At 45.3% G+C, this 18,121-nt stretch overlaps 3 protein-coding genes across 5 annotated transcripts; 1 reads left to right on the plus strand and 2 right to left on the minus strand.

Moving 5' to 3' along the window:
* Positions 1–748: 748 nt before the first annotated feature.
* On the plus strand, positions 749–6,436 carry itm2cb (integral membrane protein 2Cb). 2 transcript variants are annotated; one of them, XM_030363084.1, is made up of 6 exons: positions 749–996; positions 2,535–2,678; positions 2,888–3,079; positions 3,556–3,666; positions 4,179–4,329; positions 5,276–6,436. In XM_030363084.1, the coding sequence occupies exons 1-6, from the start codon at positions 910–912 to the stop codon at positions 5,365–5,367; spliced, it is 777 nt and encodes a 258-aa protein (XP_030218944.1). In that variant the 5' UTR covers positions 749–909; the 3' UTR covers positions 5,368–6,436. The 2 variants fall into 2 exon arrangements, with proteins under 2 accessions (XP_030218944.1, XP_030218945.1); XM_030363085.1 differs by having other exon boundaries at positions 2,891–3,079.
* Positions 6,437–6,662: 226 nt separating this feature from the next.
* LOC115548433 (G-protein coupled receptor 55) lies at positions 6,663–10,498 on the minus strand. 2 transcript variants are annotated; one of them, XM_030363077.1, is made up of 3 exons: positions 10,370–10,498; positions 7,789–8,575; positions 6,663–7,258 (listed from the first exon to the last, which is right to left on the minus strand). In XM_030363077.1, exons 1-3 carry the CDS (start codon positions 10,375–10,377, stop codon positions 7,091–7,093), a joined length of 963 nt encoding a protein of 320 aa, XP_030218937.1. In that variant the 5' UTR covers positions 10,378–10,498; the 3' UTR covers positions 6,663–7,090. The 2 variants fall into 2 exon arrangements, with proteins under 2 accessions (XP_030218937.1, XP_030218936.1); XM_030363076.1 differs by having other exon boundaries at positions 6,663–7,318.
* On the minus strand, positions 9,590–17,795 carry snorc (secondary ossification center associated regulator of chondrocyte maturation). The gene is made up of 3 exons (XM_030363108.1): positions 17,218–17,795; positions 11,137–11,307; positions 9,590–10,829 (listed from the first exon to the last, which is right to left on the minus strand). Exons 1-3 carry the CDS (start codon positions 17,288–17,290, stop codon positions 10,720–10,722), a joined length of 354 nt encoding a protein of 117 aa, XP_030218968.1. The 5' UTR covers positions 17,291–17,795; the 3' UTR covers positions 9,590–10,719.
* Positions 17,796–18,121: the final 326 nt, after the last annotated feature.

Genomic DNA, 18,121 nt, shown 5'->3' on the forward strand with positions numbered 1-18,121 from the left:
TGTGGACGACTGGACTTTCATCAGGTGAATTAGTAAGGCTATTAAATTGCAGTTCTCACGTTGCATCATTAGTCACCTTTCTGTAAGGCCTGTTTGGAAAGCAATCACCCTTTAACAATTAGGCGAGTGCTCAGCTACTTGGGTTTACATGGCTGGTGGTTTGCACATATCCTTGAGCAAATAGGATTTACAGTCCGTCTCTAGTGATTAATGATTCATATTGTGAGTCGGCCCCATTGACAAATATCACAGCTATTAATCTCATACAAAACACTGCATGTACAAGATCGGAGTTACATAAACGAGTGAAGGGAACCCGGTCTTCCTCCTCGTTATTCTAGTAGTATTCTGAGTATTTGTCTTATAGCCCAACGCCTCCACCACATCTTTATAGTAGGCTAGATTTCTGGAGGCTCAATAAGGTCGATTATTTCGAATCATTATAACATTTCCGGATGATGGAAGTGTTAAGGAGCGAGGCAGACACATTAGGTTTCTTGATTTAAAAAAAGGCACGGAACGCACTACCATATCTGGAGATAACCATCAAAATAAGAGACGTGATCAGCATCCATATCGATAATGCTCGTTTTTATACAGTAAGGATCAAACTTTAAAGGAATAATATAAGTTAAATAGCTCAGTGAACCAAATTATAATAAAATAGTAAGACAAAATTACATATCATTTACATTTAAATAGAAAGTAACCTGGACGCGGGCTTTTATTTTGACAGGTGGATTCTCCAAGGAGCCCACACGCAGCTTGTTCGTCAGAGCGGACGCGGTGCTGAGGTCACACGGCGAGTGTAACATCGGCGGGGGCGAGATAGTGACACTGGTATATATTCATCCCGCCTGGGCCGATACGATCCACTGTACCAAACCCTGACACAATTATACAGATATCATGGTGAAGATCACATTCCAAGCTGTGTCCGCACAGAAGCCAGAGAAGGAGAGCGATGAAGACAAGATACAGATTCCTCGGGCTCATGTGAGTTGACTAAATCTCCGTTGTTTTTATTTGTTGAAGATGTATTTTTTTGTAAATAAATATCCTATTTAATTGGGGGAGAAATGCATTTGTTTAGTTTAGTCTAGTGCATTAATTGATCAATTATAGGTCTAACGTTAGGCTACTGCATGAGCGATTGGTTAAATGCAAAAACAGAATCCTGCAGATATTTACACAATTTATTATTTATTTTTTCCCTAAATCACCTTGGATTGATTTAACCTTTATTGTTTTGAATGTCAGTATTCATTAGGCTTCAGGCTGCCATTTTAAATGTAGCTGTTAGACATTCGGTAAAAGACTATAATTCTCAAGAAATTCTACACTGATAACCTTGCAGAGATATCATTACAAACTTGCCAGCCGACACCGCCTGGGGTTGTTGTCATTACATCACCGTGTTTGGGTTTGCAGGGAACACTGCAGATGGGACGAACGCAACGTCTTTGTCTGCTGCGGGTCAAAAATAAAACGTGAACCGTTTAAACTTTAAGAATCGAGATAACGAATGCGGACATATATAAAAATGTGTCTACGTTGTTATATTGGTAGGCCTATTCATTATTTTATCGTTATAGTAGGCTAATCAGGTGTTATAAAATTCCTGCTGTTGAATCCCATTGCAGGAATTGTCCAATATTATGAAGCTTAAAGCCATCGACAAGGCTAAGATTGTGTTGTAGTATATTTAAATCAATGTGTCTTGCTAATACTCTACGTATGGTTTATGGAGGTGTTCCTAATTGGATTGCGGGTTAATTAAAGACATGCAATGGGATGTGTGCAATTATCATCTCACTAAGTCCACACTGTTCCTGACACACACACACTCACACACACACACACACACACACACACACACACACACACACACACACACACACACACACACACACACACACACACACACACACACGCGCACACACAGTTGTCAAGCGCACACCCACACAATAGATTTCAAGTGACGTATCCATCCGTGTGATTGGCAGGTGGTGGGCTAGGCGTCAGACACTGCTGTGTGTGTGTGTGTGTGTGTGTGTGTGTGTGTGTGTGTGTGTGTGTGTGTGTGTGTGTGTGTGTGTGTGTGTGTGTGTGTGTGTGTGTGTGTGTGAAGGTGTATTAATACACCCTCCCACGCGGCGGTGGTTCTCCTCGTACGCAATCGCTCTCATTTCTCAGCTCCCCCCCCCCCCCCCCCCCCCCCCCCCAAGGCGCCGGCGAGCATCGACAAATATGGAATGAGGAAGTAGGCGTCCCAGAATAGCCCGGCTGCCAGACAGACGCTCCAGCATCTTCGTCATCTTAGTCCCTGTTGTCGATTGCTTCAGAAGCTTTTAATAAAGACGACACTCAAAACCACACAAATAAATCTTTGGGTGCAATCGCGTTCCCCTCCCTTCGACTTTCATTCCCGTTGTGAACCACCTTCTGATGATTGGCTGCTTGACGTTGTGACATGGGTGTGTCTAAATGGCAGTGTGTCTAAATGTCTGATGTGTCTCTTGTTCGGTCCGCAGGAGGAACTGGTCCTTGCTCTCGGAGAGAAACCCAAGAGGTCCTACCTCAACGGGCTGTGCTGCCTCACCTTCGGCCTGGTGGTCTTCATGGCCGGCCTGGTGATGGCATCCATCTACGCCTACCGCTACTACTACGTGACGCAGGTGAGCCCCCCCCCCCCCCCCCCCCCCCCCTCAGCGTTCTGCAGGAGGGCTTGCTCTGAAACTACAACAAATGAATGATGAGGGATGAATGAATCGCCGGCAGCAGCATAAAAAAGAATCAGTCAATAGAAAGCGAAAGGAGGTCAGTGTCAGGTAGTGGGCGAGGGAGAGGATGACTCATGGTGGTTCTCCCGGCTGTGCCCTCTCAGCAGATGCCCGAGGACAGCCTGTTCCACTGCCGGGTGGTGTACGAGGACGCCGTGTTCTCCCCCATGCGGGGCCGCCAGGAGCTGGAGGAGAACCTGGGCATCTACCTGGACGACAACTACGAGCAGATCAGCGTGCCCAGCCCCCGCTTCGGGGGCAGCGACCCCGCTGACATCATCCACGACTTCCACCGGGTAAGGTCACGGACAGAACGGACGGAAGGAAAGATAGACAGATAGACGGATAGACGGATAGATGGACAGAAGGACAGACAGCTGGATAGATAGATGCATGGATAGATAGATAGATGGTATGTAAATATAGAGACGGACCGACAGCTGGATAGATAGACATATAGACAGACAGATAGATAGATCGATTGATAAATAGATGGATGGATAGATAAATAGATAGAGATAGAGCGCTAGAAAGAGAGAGAGGGAGATACATGGATAGTTAGAAAGCAAGAGCGATAGAGGCTTTCTTCATCCCACTGAGAATAAAGGCGCGGCAGCAGCTGGGATAAAAAAGTGTTAAAAGAAAATATTAATACAGCAAGTGACATCAGACTGAAACAACCAGGGGGGCAGAGGTATCAGAACAAGGTAGAACAGCAGCAGCGCTCGCTTTCAAGACTCATGCGTGTGTGTGTGTGTGTGTTTCTCCTCAGGGCCTGACGGCGTACCACGACCTCGCCCTGGACAAGTGTTACATCATCGAGCTCAACACCACACTGGTCATGCCCCCTCGGAGCCTCTGGGAGCTGCTCGTCAACGTCAAGGTGAGGCCGGCCCCCGCCCCCGGAGAGAGAGAGGGGAGGGGAGGGGAGGGGGGAGGAGAGAGGGAGAGGGCCAAGGGTAGGATGAGAGAGGGAGAGGGAGAGGGGAGTGGAGGGGGGAGGAGAGAGGGAGAGAGTCAAGGGTAGGGTGAGAGAGGGAGAGAGAGAGAGAGAGGGGAGGGGAGGGGGGGAGGAGAGAGAGAGAGAGAGAGAGAGAGAGAGAGAGAGAGAGAGAGAGAGAGAGAGAGAGAGAGAGAGAGAGAGAGAGAGAGAGAGAGAGAGAGAGAGAGAGAGAGAGAGAGAGAGAGAGAGAGAGAGAGAAGGGTAGGATGAGAGAGGGAGGGAGAGAGAGAGAGGGGGGGGGGTAGCAGTGAGGATGAGGGGGAGGAGGAGGCAGATGGAGATTCAAGGGTAGGATGATACCACGGGGGGGGGGGGGGGAACCTCCTGTTTAGTAGAGCACCTTTGCCCGCGAGTCCAGTCAGTAACCCTATGACGTGTGTGTGTGTGTGCAGAGAGGGACGTACCTCCCCCAGACCTACATCATCCAGGAGGAGATGGTGGTGGCGGGGCGGGTGAGGAACATGAGGCAGCTGGGCCCCTTCATCCACCGGCTCTGCTACGGCAAAGAGACCTACCGCCTGAGACGCCGCAGCCAGCACAAACGTGAGTCAAACACACACACACGCACACACACACACACACACACAGACATGCACACAGGAAACCAGACACACATGAACACACAATACCCTTATTTTATTCCTTCGCTTGCCGACAGTAGGCTCGTCACAAATCGCTCTACGTGAGGTGGTGGCCCCTCGTTAAAATGCGGCGCCAAAGGCCACCGCATCACGCTCACTGCTAACATTAGTGACTCGACATCGAGTCAAACGCTGCGTGACATCCCCCCCCCCCCCCCCCCTTCTTCTGGGGGTACCAACTTATTAGTTGAGAATCCCAGGAAGTCTGTGGGTTTGGGGGGCATCTGCTGTGAGCGTGTGTGTTGGGGAGGGAGGGGGGGAGGGAGGGAGGGAGGCAGGGGAGGAGGTATGACAGTGTGCGAATAAATTATACAACCACCACCAATGAATAGGGGCTTCCTGCCTCGTGTGTGAAATGTGTGTGTGCTTGACACGTGAGCCGCCCACAGAGTAGAATCCTCTTCTAACAGCGTTGTGTGTGTGTGTGTGTGTGTGTGTGTGTGTGTGTGTGTGTGTGTGTGTGTGTGTGTGTGTGTGTGTGTGTGTGTGTGTGTGTGTGTGCGCGTGTGTGGGCGCAAGCTGGGAGCTTCTTGCTCTGTGACACCATGATTCACTCAACACACGCAACGTGGGTCCACACAGCTTAGAGGAGGTAGTGTTGCGTAGTAGCAAGGATCTGGCAGGCTCCTTGAGTTGTGTGACGAACAAGACCCACTTCCTTGGCGGTGCATATATGGGCGTATCGCTCTAATCGTCGATAAAAGGAGGGAACGTGACAACCTAGTGCAATATCATAACTAACATGTGACATGTGACACACACGTGTGTCACATGTCACACACGTATATCAACTGTTATGTATGTCATTTATTATAGAGAATGATGTATTGTTTCTTTTTTAATTCCAGGCATTGACCGGCGCGAGACTAAGCGATGCCACAGCATTCGTCACTTTGAGAACACGTTTGTGGTGGAGACGGTCATCTGCGACCGCTTTTAAACGAGGAGCCATCATGGAGTCCTCGACTGTCCAACTCTCAAGCCAATTGTTAAACCTTACCTCTTTAATTGTTTTGGCTTTCACTGCACTTTAAGGGCAACAATTTTTCCAACAGTCACAGGGTTATTACTTGTGTTTTTCTATTCTTATGATTTTTTTTCTATTTTTTGTTTCTGAAGTTGGATTTTTAATGCTCTCTCGTTGTTTGTGTTGGACGTTCATGTCTCGTGAATCCATCTGTATCTTTGAATCGTGTTAATGTATTGGGATATATCTGTAGCCTGGTCGGTCGTTCACAATGTTTTTCGTCTCCTGTTGGTGAAGTTCATTCTATTATTTGACTAGTTATTGACTTGATTTGATTCAGAATTATTAACTAATGTCGTGAGCTCAGAGTTTGCTGCTTTGCACTGTGCACTCATGTGTGCAAACTGTATTGTTGAACAAAATAGCAAAGCATACCTCATGTCGTTGAAATGTAGTTCTCGTCCAAATGTATTTACATTTAATTGTTCCTAAGCAATATCTACTGTAAATGGAATTTCTCCCGGTTTTCATATCGTTAAAAGCTTCGATTTTTTTCAGAAATCGGTTTGTTTCATTGTGTGATCCTTTCATTACCGGCCATTTATGTTCCTTTGGTATCTTCCACTTTCGTACTCGAGATATCTCATGGCTTTAGACTGTATCTAGAAGCAGCGCTTTTATTTGACAGGGCAAAGTACCAAAGTATGCAGGCAACGATGCTATGGAAAAGACTGAGACAAGAATGCTCTGTAGCTTAGAATGCTAGGTCGGAACAAAGGGTCTTTAGCTTCCTTCATGTCTCTCTTCTCCTGCTCGTAACTCAAGTTAGTTCCTATAGCTGTGTCCAGTGTCTCCATCTTTAACTCGATCCATTCGTCCCACCTTTGAGAAGGTTTATTTCTACTGTAATATATGAGACCAGTCGTTGGTCTCTAGGGAAGAAGACCTGTGTGCTTCGTTTATTACCACAGCACACTTTCTTTGCCCTGCTGTATATCTCCTTGTAATATCTCTAACCTTAAGAATAAATGATCTAACATAACCATTTTGTGTCTGTCATTTGATATATAAGTGTTTATTATCACCTCTCCTTCATAGACACATCCGATTGGATGTTTAACGGAAAGTGTTCAACCGTTATGAATAGTTGTGATGTAATCAAATGGGATGTTTAACTGAAGTGTTAACGTATGACCAGTTCAAGTTGTGTTAAATCTGACCACGGGGTGGCACTGTTACACCAGAGAAATAAAGACTCATTAACATAATGTTTTTGTTCGGTACGCATTATATATCCGATATATTTATTTACAGAAATACATGTCGACTTTTTAGAAGTTAGAAGCTTCCTTATAGTAACGTAATGCTGACAAAAGTATTTGCCTTTACAATTTGTCATAAACTTAGACCGTAGTCATATTGCACAATGCTTGGTCTTCCATTCAAAATCTATCAAACCATCATTTAAATTAGTCCCCTTGGAGTTTATTCAAGGACAACCAAGCAGGATATCGGCCCATAATAAAACAAACAAATATTTCCAAGACATGTAAACTATTTTTCTTCTTCTTAAACCATACAAATGTATATTTTTAATGTAGCCTAATGTTGTAGAATATTATAATATCTCGAAACTAGGTCTTCCTACTTTCAACATTAGTAGTCTGATTATTACACACACACCTACCATCCACTTTCAGGTCTCTTCCTCTGATCGATCGGCCCTGTCCCATCTTCTCAACGACAAGAGGCGCTTTAAGGAAGACTGTCGACGGAAATTCATGATACTCCTCACTTCTTTTGCGGCAAAGTAGTAGCAGGGGGCATCCAGACAGCAGGTGACGTTTGCCAGACACAGGGCCACCTGAAGGAACAGACTGACCTTAGTCTTGGTCCAGCAGTCCTGGATCACACCTTGATGCACCTGAAACAGCGAGTCCTGTTATCTTCAAGTGTGATGACCGTATAAACGGTCTAACCCTAACCCTTAGCCTAAAACCAAACCCTAAAATGTAACTTTAAACCCGAAAACAAACCCCGAACCATATAACCCTAACCCCCGGAAGTTACCCTACTCAAGCGGATGTGTAGCAGCAGCGAAGAACAGCTACATGCCTTCATCTTCCTAGATGTATTTTGTTCCTTTCTATAATAGTCACCTTTTCCCCCCTGCCCCTACCAATCCTCTCTAGGCTTATTCCAAAGATATGCTTAAATTCAGTCCATCTAACAGGATTATCTTCAGAAATGGATCATTGGATCTTTTATTTCCAGACCACATTGCGAATCGTGAAGTAATTGATGTGAGCGATGTGAGTGATGTGACAGATGTTTGCCGTCAGTGATTGTGAGAGATATGAATGATACGAGCGAGGTGGGTGATGCGCCCCTCACCAGGAACTGCAGCAATATGGCAAGGTGGCTGGGGGTGAAGGGGACCAGGAAGGCCCACATGCTGCTGTAGATGACTCGAATGGAGAGCCGTTTCTTGGCACTCAGCTCGTCAGACTGCTTTCTCAGCTCGTCGGACAGCTCTCTCAGCTCGTCGTTCAGGCTCCCCGCGGACCGCACGGAGCAGAAGACGATCACCAGTGCCGGGAGGACGTAGCCGAGCACCTCCAGGCACACGATGATAGCAGGGCGCCACACCTTCGGCGAGAAACCGTGGAAGCAGTGGAAGTCTTCGTGGCCGTGATCGCGGAAGCCGTAGATCAGGGAGGGGGGGGCCAGCACGGCCAACCAGACCACCACGCAGGCGAAGACCGCGTTACGTCTGGACTTGTCTCTAATCACGGGCGAGGCAGGCTTCCTGAAATTGAAAAGGTGGCAGATGCCAAGCCAGCGGTCCACGGCGATGCAGGCGATGGTGTAGACGCTGCCGTACATCCCGATGAAATAAAGGCTCTCCAGGAAGGAGCAGAGACCCTTGCTCTGCGCGGTCCACCTGTGGTTGGTGGCGTGCATCTTGAAGGGCAACGGGACAAGCAGAATCAGGTCCATGAGGACCAGGTTGGTGAAGTAGATGGTGGACACCCTCCACTCGATTTTGAAGCAAAACACGAACAGGGCCCACCCGTTGACCGCCACCCCGCAGAGGAAGATGGGGACGTAGAAAACTAACTCCAGGGTCTTCATCAGGTGGTCCACCTCTTCGAAGGAACAGTTGGATGTTGCCATTGTGCTGTTCGACACATAACACAAAACGGGTATGAGTTGATTTGATCAGCAGAGGCATGATTTTATCTTTCTTTCATGGTAACCCAAACACACACACACATCTTTAGTGTACCCATCCTTTAGTAGTTTATCTTTCGCTTCACCGTCACCCAGAAACTCTCTGATAGGATACATTTGCAGTGAATTTTTTATTTGTTAGGGATGGAATGATGTTATTGTCACTCACAACTATAGAAAGACGTCTGGATTTATTGGTATTGGGTTCATTTAGCTGTCACCCCATGTGAGTCATCTCACCTCATGCAGGCAACCCGTGAGAATCAGACTTTGTTTTGTCTGGGTGTCAAAGCCTCTCTTCTGTTTCTTCTCAACCACAACATCCTGAGCATGGCAGGCTGTCGCGCATGGCAGGCTGTCGCGCATGGCAGGCATGCCTGCTGATTTTTTTCATTTTACTTTGAGAGTCCTGAGATAGACATTGATAAATTGTGTTGGGTGTCATTTACAACACCATTGCATATTTTAATAATGGGCTCACAGTCACATGTCACATCGTTGGAGGTTAGCTCAAAACAATGATGAGCTATTATGCAAAGGCTTACGTTTGTACCATAAGTTCCTTATTTTGACCAGATGACGCACCACAGCTTGAGTGTGCCAGATCTGCACTCAAATAATCACGCAATCAGTATGTTTCTTGGTTGCTGTTGGCTATATCCCAGACGGCCTCAAAGCACTTGGTCAGTTTAATGAGGCCAGTGCAATGGAAAACAAAATCCTCATCATCTCCTATTGTTGCAAACAGTGTCTTAATGTTGATGGGTGACATAGAGGGTGACTAAACAGTTTCTACATTATAAGTGCTACACAATCTTGCCTGTGCTCAGGGCTCCCTGCACATCAAGAACATTACCCCACACAACCTGGCAAAATATTCCAACATTGAATTCACTTCTATACATGATAGATATTTGTGTGAATAGATCTTGAAACTCTGGCATACAAACAAGCATGAAAATAGTTTGGGAATGATTTATTGGGATATTCCACATGGATGTCAAACAATTTAAGCAACATTGTTATCACTATGGGTGATAGTGTTGTTCAAGGCCAATGAAGAACATAGCACTATTAAAAACAGCAAACATACAGACCACAAGTAGACGGGAAGAAAATAAATCATAAAAGGTGCAGACTTATATTACTCTACCTTTCCTACCATCCCCTTTTTACATCCCATGAATAAAGAAGAGTTGTTTGTCTTATTGCGTTGAGGTTGGAGAATTGACTCTGGCTAAGTAAGAAGCAGAAACAGACTAAGAACATGGTTGATATGTCTCCACTAGGCCAACAAAGTCCCACACTTTCTACGGTGCAGCTAACTGAAACAAGCGCACAAAAACACGACACACTGCGCTATGATATAAATGTACAGCTTCTACACACATTAAAAAAACGTAAACAAAGCAAAATGCACTTTTAAGAGGCGTTGCGTCACCAACAGCAACAAAAAACAACAAAGCTCAACCAAAAGAGAAAGAGAAGCAATAACATGTTGAATTACACTGGAAGACCCCGCCAGTATTTCATATGGTATCAGCATACTACCCCCTACTGATATGCCTTTACCAATACCTATTCAATGTACCATTTACATTTGACTGCCTACACACTATTCTCCCATTTGATATATGTTTATTGTACACTTAACATTAAACCTTAAATAGTTCCATTTACTAATTTAAAGCGGACAGAATTGTTATGGAGTGTGAAAAGTAGTTGATATTTTAAATCTTACTTGTTCATGGTAAAGGTGCCAGCCACTATTTAGTATTTTACATCCAGAGTGAGACAAAACAAACTTTCGGGGGAGAGAGTGAAGACCGAGAGACAAAGAGAGAGAGAGACAAAGACAGAGAGAGAGAGAGAGAGAGGGAATCACAGACACGCACCACCAACACAGACACACAGACAGAGAGAGAGAGGAAGTTGTCAAAAGAAGAAGCTAAGAGAATGTGATGGAGTCACAGCTGTACATTGGAGATACACAAACAGAAACGCATTGATGCTCTGAAACCCACAGCCAAAACCAAGTTCACAGACGCGTGCGCACACACACACACACACACCCCCACACAAACAAACACACTATGAAGCAGTGAACTTTCGGAGGGTGATGACAATGAGTGCGAGGAGGACCGAAGCTCCGAGGAAGACGGCGATCACGATGGCTGTGATGGCCCCTAGCCCGAGGACCCCTGCAGAGACACACACACAAAATAAAGAACCCACGCACGCACACACAAACACACATGCAGGCAGGCAAACACACACACACACACAGGAATGAAACGTGAGAGATACGTATACTGCAGCAAATCTTCTGCAGAACACACTGCAAATGCATTCATAGATCAACCAGATAATTTGTCTTTCATACAGCAACAGAGAGTCATCATGTTTTCTGATCAAGTAATAAAAAGAGTGATGCGTCCGTTAGAAACTAATAACAACACTCGATGAACATGGTTCATCATGGCTTGTGACGTCCACTCGCTGTTTCACCTTCCACCTGATCCACGGCCTGGGAGTGGGTGGAGTCCTCGTGGTCGTAGGTGAAGCAGCAGTCCGTCACTTCCTGGATGGGCTCCTTCGTGGTGACGTCATAGGACACGTCCCCCGACATAGTGTCCTGGTTCTCCCCCTGCAGGGTGGGCAGCGAGTCTCCGATCGTCTCTGCAGGGGGGGGGGGGGGGGGTGTGTGCTCCAAAATCAGAAAACCAAACCACATGCCTTTGCAGAACACATGGTGAAAGGTTGAGGACGATTAATAACCAGAGGTGACTCTCGATGTGTTAACGCAAAAGCAGCAGTTTCTTTCTAACTTTTTTTTTTTTTTGTTCTGTGGCCATATATATATATATAAACCCAGGTACACACACACACACACATCCAGGGCCTAGCCATCCATGTTAGACAGCCCCTCTCTGTCCGGCCGGCCTAACGGCCCAGGACGGTGTATAAGGACGTCTTTGTGGACAGATGGACATTCTGTCCTCAGATGATGTGGTCAAGGGGGCCCGCGCTGCTCTCGGTTCTCTGATCGGGTTTGACTAGATCGAGGAACTATTATATCTATCGTCGTTATTATTAAGGCATATCGGGTTCAGAGTTCACAACTCTTAAATGGCAAAAGTAGAATTTCTCTCTTCTCAGCAATGAACACTATTCCTATATTATCTCTATAAAGGGGTCTTTAAAAATCCAATAGGCCTACCTGTGGAAAAACCTGTCCTTCGACAAGTGAATAAATAATACTCGGCCTGGATAAATATTGACTGCACAAGTTTAGTAAGGTACAGTACTGCACAAGTTTAGTAAGGTACAAAACAAGACTAAGGCACGTTTTGACTGCGTAAATAGACAGCTGCATTGGAAAGTCAGCAGCGAGAACACAACTTGCGTGTGTACAAGAGAAAATTTAAAAGGTCACAAAGGAGGTTGAGGTTGTGAGCAGACGTATCAGAGTCACGTAACAAATAGGACCACAGGAGTACGTTCGAAAGCGTGTGCTGCAGTTGTTGCACAGTGCTTGTCCTTCCCTTGGCTGCTGGAAGCAGAGCCGTTTCAACTCTCAGCATGATAACGATATTATGGTAACCTTAAATCCTATCGCTTGTTTTAAAAAAAACATATTTTTTTGAAGACCGTCGAATGTCAATGGGTCAATGGCCATTTTTTTTTTTAAGCGTGAAAAATGCAAAGGAAAATCTTTGTTGGGAAAAAAAGTGAATCAACAAACTATTAACACACATATACACAGACAGACACACACAAGCCCACCCATTCACACACACACTGATTCGCTCAATGGGGCTCGACCAATCCCATACCAACATACCTTACAAACATATTTACCCCTACTAATTCATACACCCCCACCCCCGCATATTTACTCACGGTGAACTCCATCACCCTCGATCTGTTTCTCTTCTCTTGAAATCCCTTTTTAAATAGTGCTAGTGATCTAATAATCATACAAACCCTTGTGTAGCGCAAACAAAGATTTTTTTTAAATAATCTTATCATGGCCTTCATAAAGTGACAGTCGTTCTAATTTCAGTTTAAATTCCCCTTCAAATCACTTTTTAAGCTGATAGAAACGGCATGAAGAAGATCCTAGAGATTAGCCGAAGCTCCGACATGTTGTTGCACAGCCAGTGCGACTGCCTTGTTGTATTTATTTATTGTACTTAATTGTGTAGCATCTGCAGTAGCTAGCCATCACTGATGTATACAGGGAAGTGGTTAGCCTAGTTATTGTTAGCACTTGGACTTTGTTCTGTGAACTTCTTTACTGTACCGACAGCGATATATTGTTTCACGTCTCATGAAAAATGTACTTCGGATAAAAGGGTCTGCTAAATGCCCCAAAGTGTAAATGTAAATGTTGTTGTTTCAATACAGGACAACTGCAAATGTATTCTCCTTTAAACCATTTTTTTGGGGGGGGTTTTAGTGGAACATGCTGATATTTGTTGTGCAGCTGTGTTGATCCTGCGCTGGGGTTTGCTGAAGGTGGGGCCTGCTGGCTGGGCCCCTGGCCAGCAGGGCCATCAATGAGGCCTTCAGCACCGGGCACAAAAGGCAGCCTTATGTGCGTCAGCAGAGAGAGGACGTCAACACTGCTGCGACGAGCAACAACTGGCCGGGATCGAAGCAGGCCGCGAATGGAGGTAGTGGACATCCAGCGACTTTAGTTGATTAAATAGCTTTTAGTTTAAAAGCAAGCTTTCAACTTCTGGCTGGGCTCGAAGTAGGGTGACCATTTCAATAACACCAAAAAGGAGGACATTATGCGGCGTATCAATAAATTACTATGGTGTACATAGGACTCTGGTATACACTCATTTATAGTACAATTTTGAGTGGTTTAAAGATGATGTTTGTGTAGCTGAATAGGAAAAAATATTAATGAAAAGTCAAAAAGTGTTTGTTCACAGTATTTGTAGTTATTCAATACATTGTGGTGTTCAAAAAGTGACCACTGAGATTAATCTTTTAAAGTGAAGAGTGCCACAAAGCATAACATGCGGGGACTTAAATGTGAAAAACAATTAACAGGTAACAACATAATAAAGAAAAATGCTTTTTAAAACTTTTCGATATAAATTCATGCTCTTTTGTCCATTCAGAATTAAACGAATCCGAATACTTAGTACATACTATTTCTGTTCAGCGTCTACTACTTGACCGTACCCCACTTGACTGTGTAGTACGGTCTGCAGCTATGCGTAGAACACCTCCGAATGCTTCCGAACACCGCCGAAACTCCACCGGATGTTTGGAGATTACGTATCTCCCCTCAGATGCCGGCAAAATTACCTTGATAAGTTACCTGTTTTCCGTCTTGTCATCGTTGCTATTAAATTAGAAATTTCTCTTTTTACTGAATTACTTACTTCACTTTTTTACTATTTTTAATGACTAATCTTTTCGCCGCTTTCTACGACGTCTTTCTGGTGGTGTCGGGTCAGCCATCTCTTCTTCGTTCGTTACCAGACTCCGGTTTGTGGGATAGCGTCGTGAACTCTGTTGTTTACTGTGGCGGTAGTACGCATTCGGAAACGTTTTCCGTACTACACAATGCGTACTGAGCATTCGAACGCGCTATATTTGTGGCGTACTACAAAATGCATACTATATAGCAGTCAAGTATGAGTATTCGGATTCAGCCGAGGTCTTGCGTTTTGGCATGATGCTAACTTTTTGTCAATGTCATATGACGTAGCCGCACATGGACCCTTGTTTACTTTTTTAACCAATGATAAGCAGGTCACTTGACACCCCTCTTAGCCGTCATTTGTTAGACCAGATATGTTACTGCGTTGGATGCATTTTTTACAGTCGATTGGATATTGTGCTGCAGCCCAGCAAAGATGAAAAAACTCCGCTCTTCAAGCCGCCTCAAAAATGAGGACAAATACGCGTCCGGCTTGATGCCGCGCCGGACGCCGGACAGGGCATTGAAAATCCGGACTGTCCTGCCTAAAGCCGGACGCCTGGTCACCCTAGCTCGAAGCAGGCTCCGAGTGGACGTCAAGCGAACCTAGTTGATCAAATAGTATGTCGGTTAAATGCAAGGCTTCAACAACTGGCTGGGCTCGAAGCAGGCCACGAGTGGAACTAGTGGAAGCCTACCGAATTTAGTGAAATAGTTTGTAATTTAAGGTCGAGGCTTATCTCTCAACCTTGTGTCAGTGGCACCTTGTCAAAGATAGATTTCGTTTTAGAAGGGGGCTGAATATCGAAACCTTTTTCTTTCCGGGCCTTGGATGTTTCGGAGAGCAAGTTTGACTGATGTCGCCCCTTTCATTTTCGCCAGTATGCTCACACACGAGCGGCACTTTGATCACATCACAAATAACGCGGGTTGTCAGAACCTCTCCCGGTTTTGTTGTTGAGACACGGGGAAGATACCCGACGGAAAGCCCAGAGTTGGGTCTTGTTTTGAGCTGGAGCTCTCCTTCCCGTTGAGGATTTCACATGGGCCCGAGATGGGAACAAGCATGCAAACAGGTGTGTGTGAACACCCCACCCCACTAAGAATACGGCTGGCGTCTGTGGCGTCCTTGCATAACCCACCCAGACTTGGAGAATGCACTGGTTCTCCTTTTGCCTCTCGGACCTTAACCAATCACAATCTTTAAGAGAGTGGTTTTCAGTATTTCGAGTTCACCTCTTGATGGGAGGAGTCTCTTCAAAGTTGATGTCATCCCCTGTGACTCGGCCAAACATTAAGGTTTATTTTTGAAGGAACGGTCCATGTTTCTAAATATAGATTTTGTGACCTTTATGCATCAATAGTTTATTAAATAACTCCAATGTGTGGCCAAATGTAACATTGGATAGGCATTTGTTCGTGTCTTTCTCAGGCATTCACAGATCGTTTTTGTTCTCACCAAGGGGGTGGAGGGTAAAAGTATTCCCCCTTCGTTGGTGAACTCCACATTTTGACCAAAACAGATTTAGTGTGATATTATGTGGGGAATGCTCATTCAACCACTGTGTGTGCATGCCCAACCACATTGTCATTTAATGTCTGTTTAAGCGTTTCACATTCTTCCTCTTAAATGAACGTTGCTAAACAGCGGCAGTATACATTAGTCTCTCCCAGTTTCAGCATAGCACCTCAGTGCAAGAGACCCGCCAGGACATTGTGGCTGAGAGTCCGTTGTGCTGCAACAATAGCTCAGTGTCCAAGGGTCAAGGTGACAGCTCAACGCCACTTGCTTCATTGTGGTCCCACTTCTTCTATCTGAATACTGCGGCTCCCTTACCCAACCCCCATCTACCCAGCCCAGCTACTAGGCTGACCTCTTTGCACCTACGATGACCTTTGACCTTTGAGCATGGGAGATGGTGCAGAAGACCCAAGAGGTTACACCTTTGAGCATGGGAGATGATGCAGAAGACCAAAGTGGTTCCACACCTTTGAACAATCCACAGTCTGGGTCTTTGTTCAAAATTAAAAAAAAAAACTTTAAACAAAGTACTCTCTGCTCCCAGAGTATTTTGGAGTAAAACTACTATAGGAAGAGATAGTAGTAATACAGGGAAGATCTATTATTGGAGGAGATTCTGTTCTGCTTACTCGGCAGACGGAAGGCTAGTGTAGCTCGTCTTCTGCAGGGCCTGGAGAACACCAAAAAACGGAAATGGCCCCTTTAAGTGGCAAAAAGGAAACTGGCAGCAAATTTTGTTTAACTCATTGAGCTTACATTTTTTTTTACTGCATCCGACAGTCTGTCTATTTTGGCATTTATTTGTAACTTTTTTACGAACGACCACAAATTGTATTTGTCGTGTGGGTGAAAAGGGCAAGATTCCACTTTCATTTAAAAAGTGAAGCGAGACAGATACACAGGAAAGGTAGGAGTCATTGTAAAGATACATCAGTTCACCCATCAGACCAACACAACAAAGTAACTGTATTAAATTAAATCAAATGACGAACAACAAGCCGAAGGAGCAACCCGTATGGTTGGTTCGCATTTGGGTAAACACAAGTCTGCAGACGAGCCCGGAACATTATGAAAGCAGTGGGGTTGACGTGTCAAAGAGCGGCTTTCATCATCAGCTACTGGCTGCAACGTCCGTGTAATTTAGTTCAGCGGATGACTGATTCAAGGCCTGCATGTGGTTGAGCAGGAAACACGTAGGCACGCCACATACGGTGTGAGGTTTAATACGGAATTATTCACTTTCTGATGTTAAGCTTCCATCAAGTTGATGAAATAAAATATTAATTAAAAAAAAATACATATATATATTAGAGTATGAAGAGCGATTGGTCTTGAAATGTTAAGACTTATTTTTCCTTGGGGATAACAACTGACCGAATCTGCCGTTCGAGCAAATGTCTTAGTCGAAGCCTGTACCCCATCATTCCCCCCGATCTCTAAGGATTTCACGATACATCAAACCAAACACAGTGCTAGCCTTCTTTCCTACCTTGGTGGAGGGGAGAATCTCCCTTCCGCAACCCCAGGTCTCTGAAATGCATCCCCCACTCCCCCAGTATGTCGACCAGCACAACTCAGTACGAACCAGGGCGCCAGTAAGGCGATCGAGGGGGGGCCTTACCTGCGCGTGTGGCCGTCACCGAGAGGCCGAGAAGCACCAGGAGGAATCTGCAGAGGCCGCTGCCGTGAGCCATGGTGCCTGGAAGAGGAGAGCGCTAAGTGGGGCAGAAAAGGTCTCTAACTCCTGGAGCTTCAAACAGGGGTGTGGGGCTGGCAGACGGGGGAAGAGAGAGCAGTATGGAGGAGAGAGAGAGGGAGGGAGGAGGGAGGAAGGCCTGCTGGGAGAGGTGTGGAGAGTGTCTGGACACTGAGGACTTTGTGAGCTCATCTCAGAGGGCGGGCCGTGCTCCACACCCGCTCAGACCACAGGTTGAGGTGGAGGATCTTGGAGCACTGGTTTCAAACGGGCCGTGACTGAATCACTGTCCTTCACAGGACTGCAGCTGAACCCTCTTTCTCCGTTGTTCTAGCGCTCATTCGTTGACTCCTAGTTTAGTTTTGGTTTATTCTGAATAATTGTTTCCTTGTCTGACTTATGCAAAGTTCAAATTAATTATTTTATAACAAAACTAGATACTGGCAATTCTGTAGCTATAAGCGGTAATGTTATTTTTCGATAGTTCATTGTATAGTCAAACAGTACAATTACCATTAGTTATTTGATTAACGGATTCAGCACTTGTCAATGGAATTCACCTATAATGAAAGGGCCACTCAAATTCATACTTCTGCACACTGAGAATGGGGAGAAGTTTTCAACTTCCACTGCAAATCTAATACAACCTTTTGCAAATTAACTGCGAGTGACTCAGCATCCTACACAATGAAGTTAACAAGTCCAGTACAGTAATTAGAGACCACATTTATGTTTGCTCGTCTGTTTACAAGGCTACAACAATTTAGGTTTAGCCCATTGCCAATCTTCCTGAAAACAGAAAATAAATACCGAATGATAATGCCAGCAT

This window comes from Gadus morhua, chromosome 8 (assembly GCF_902167405.1).
Source record: "Gadus morhua chromosome 8, gadMor3.0, whole genome shotgun sequence".
Classification (NCBI taxonomy): Eukaryota; Metazoa; Chordata; class Actinopteri; order Gadiformes; family Gadidae; genus Gadus; species Gadus morhua.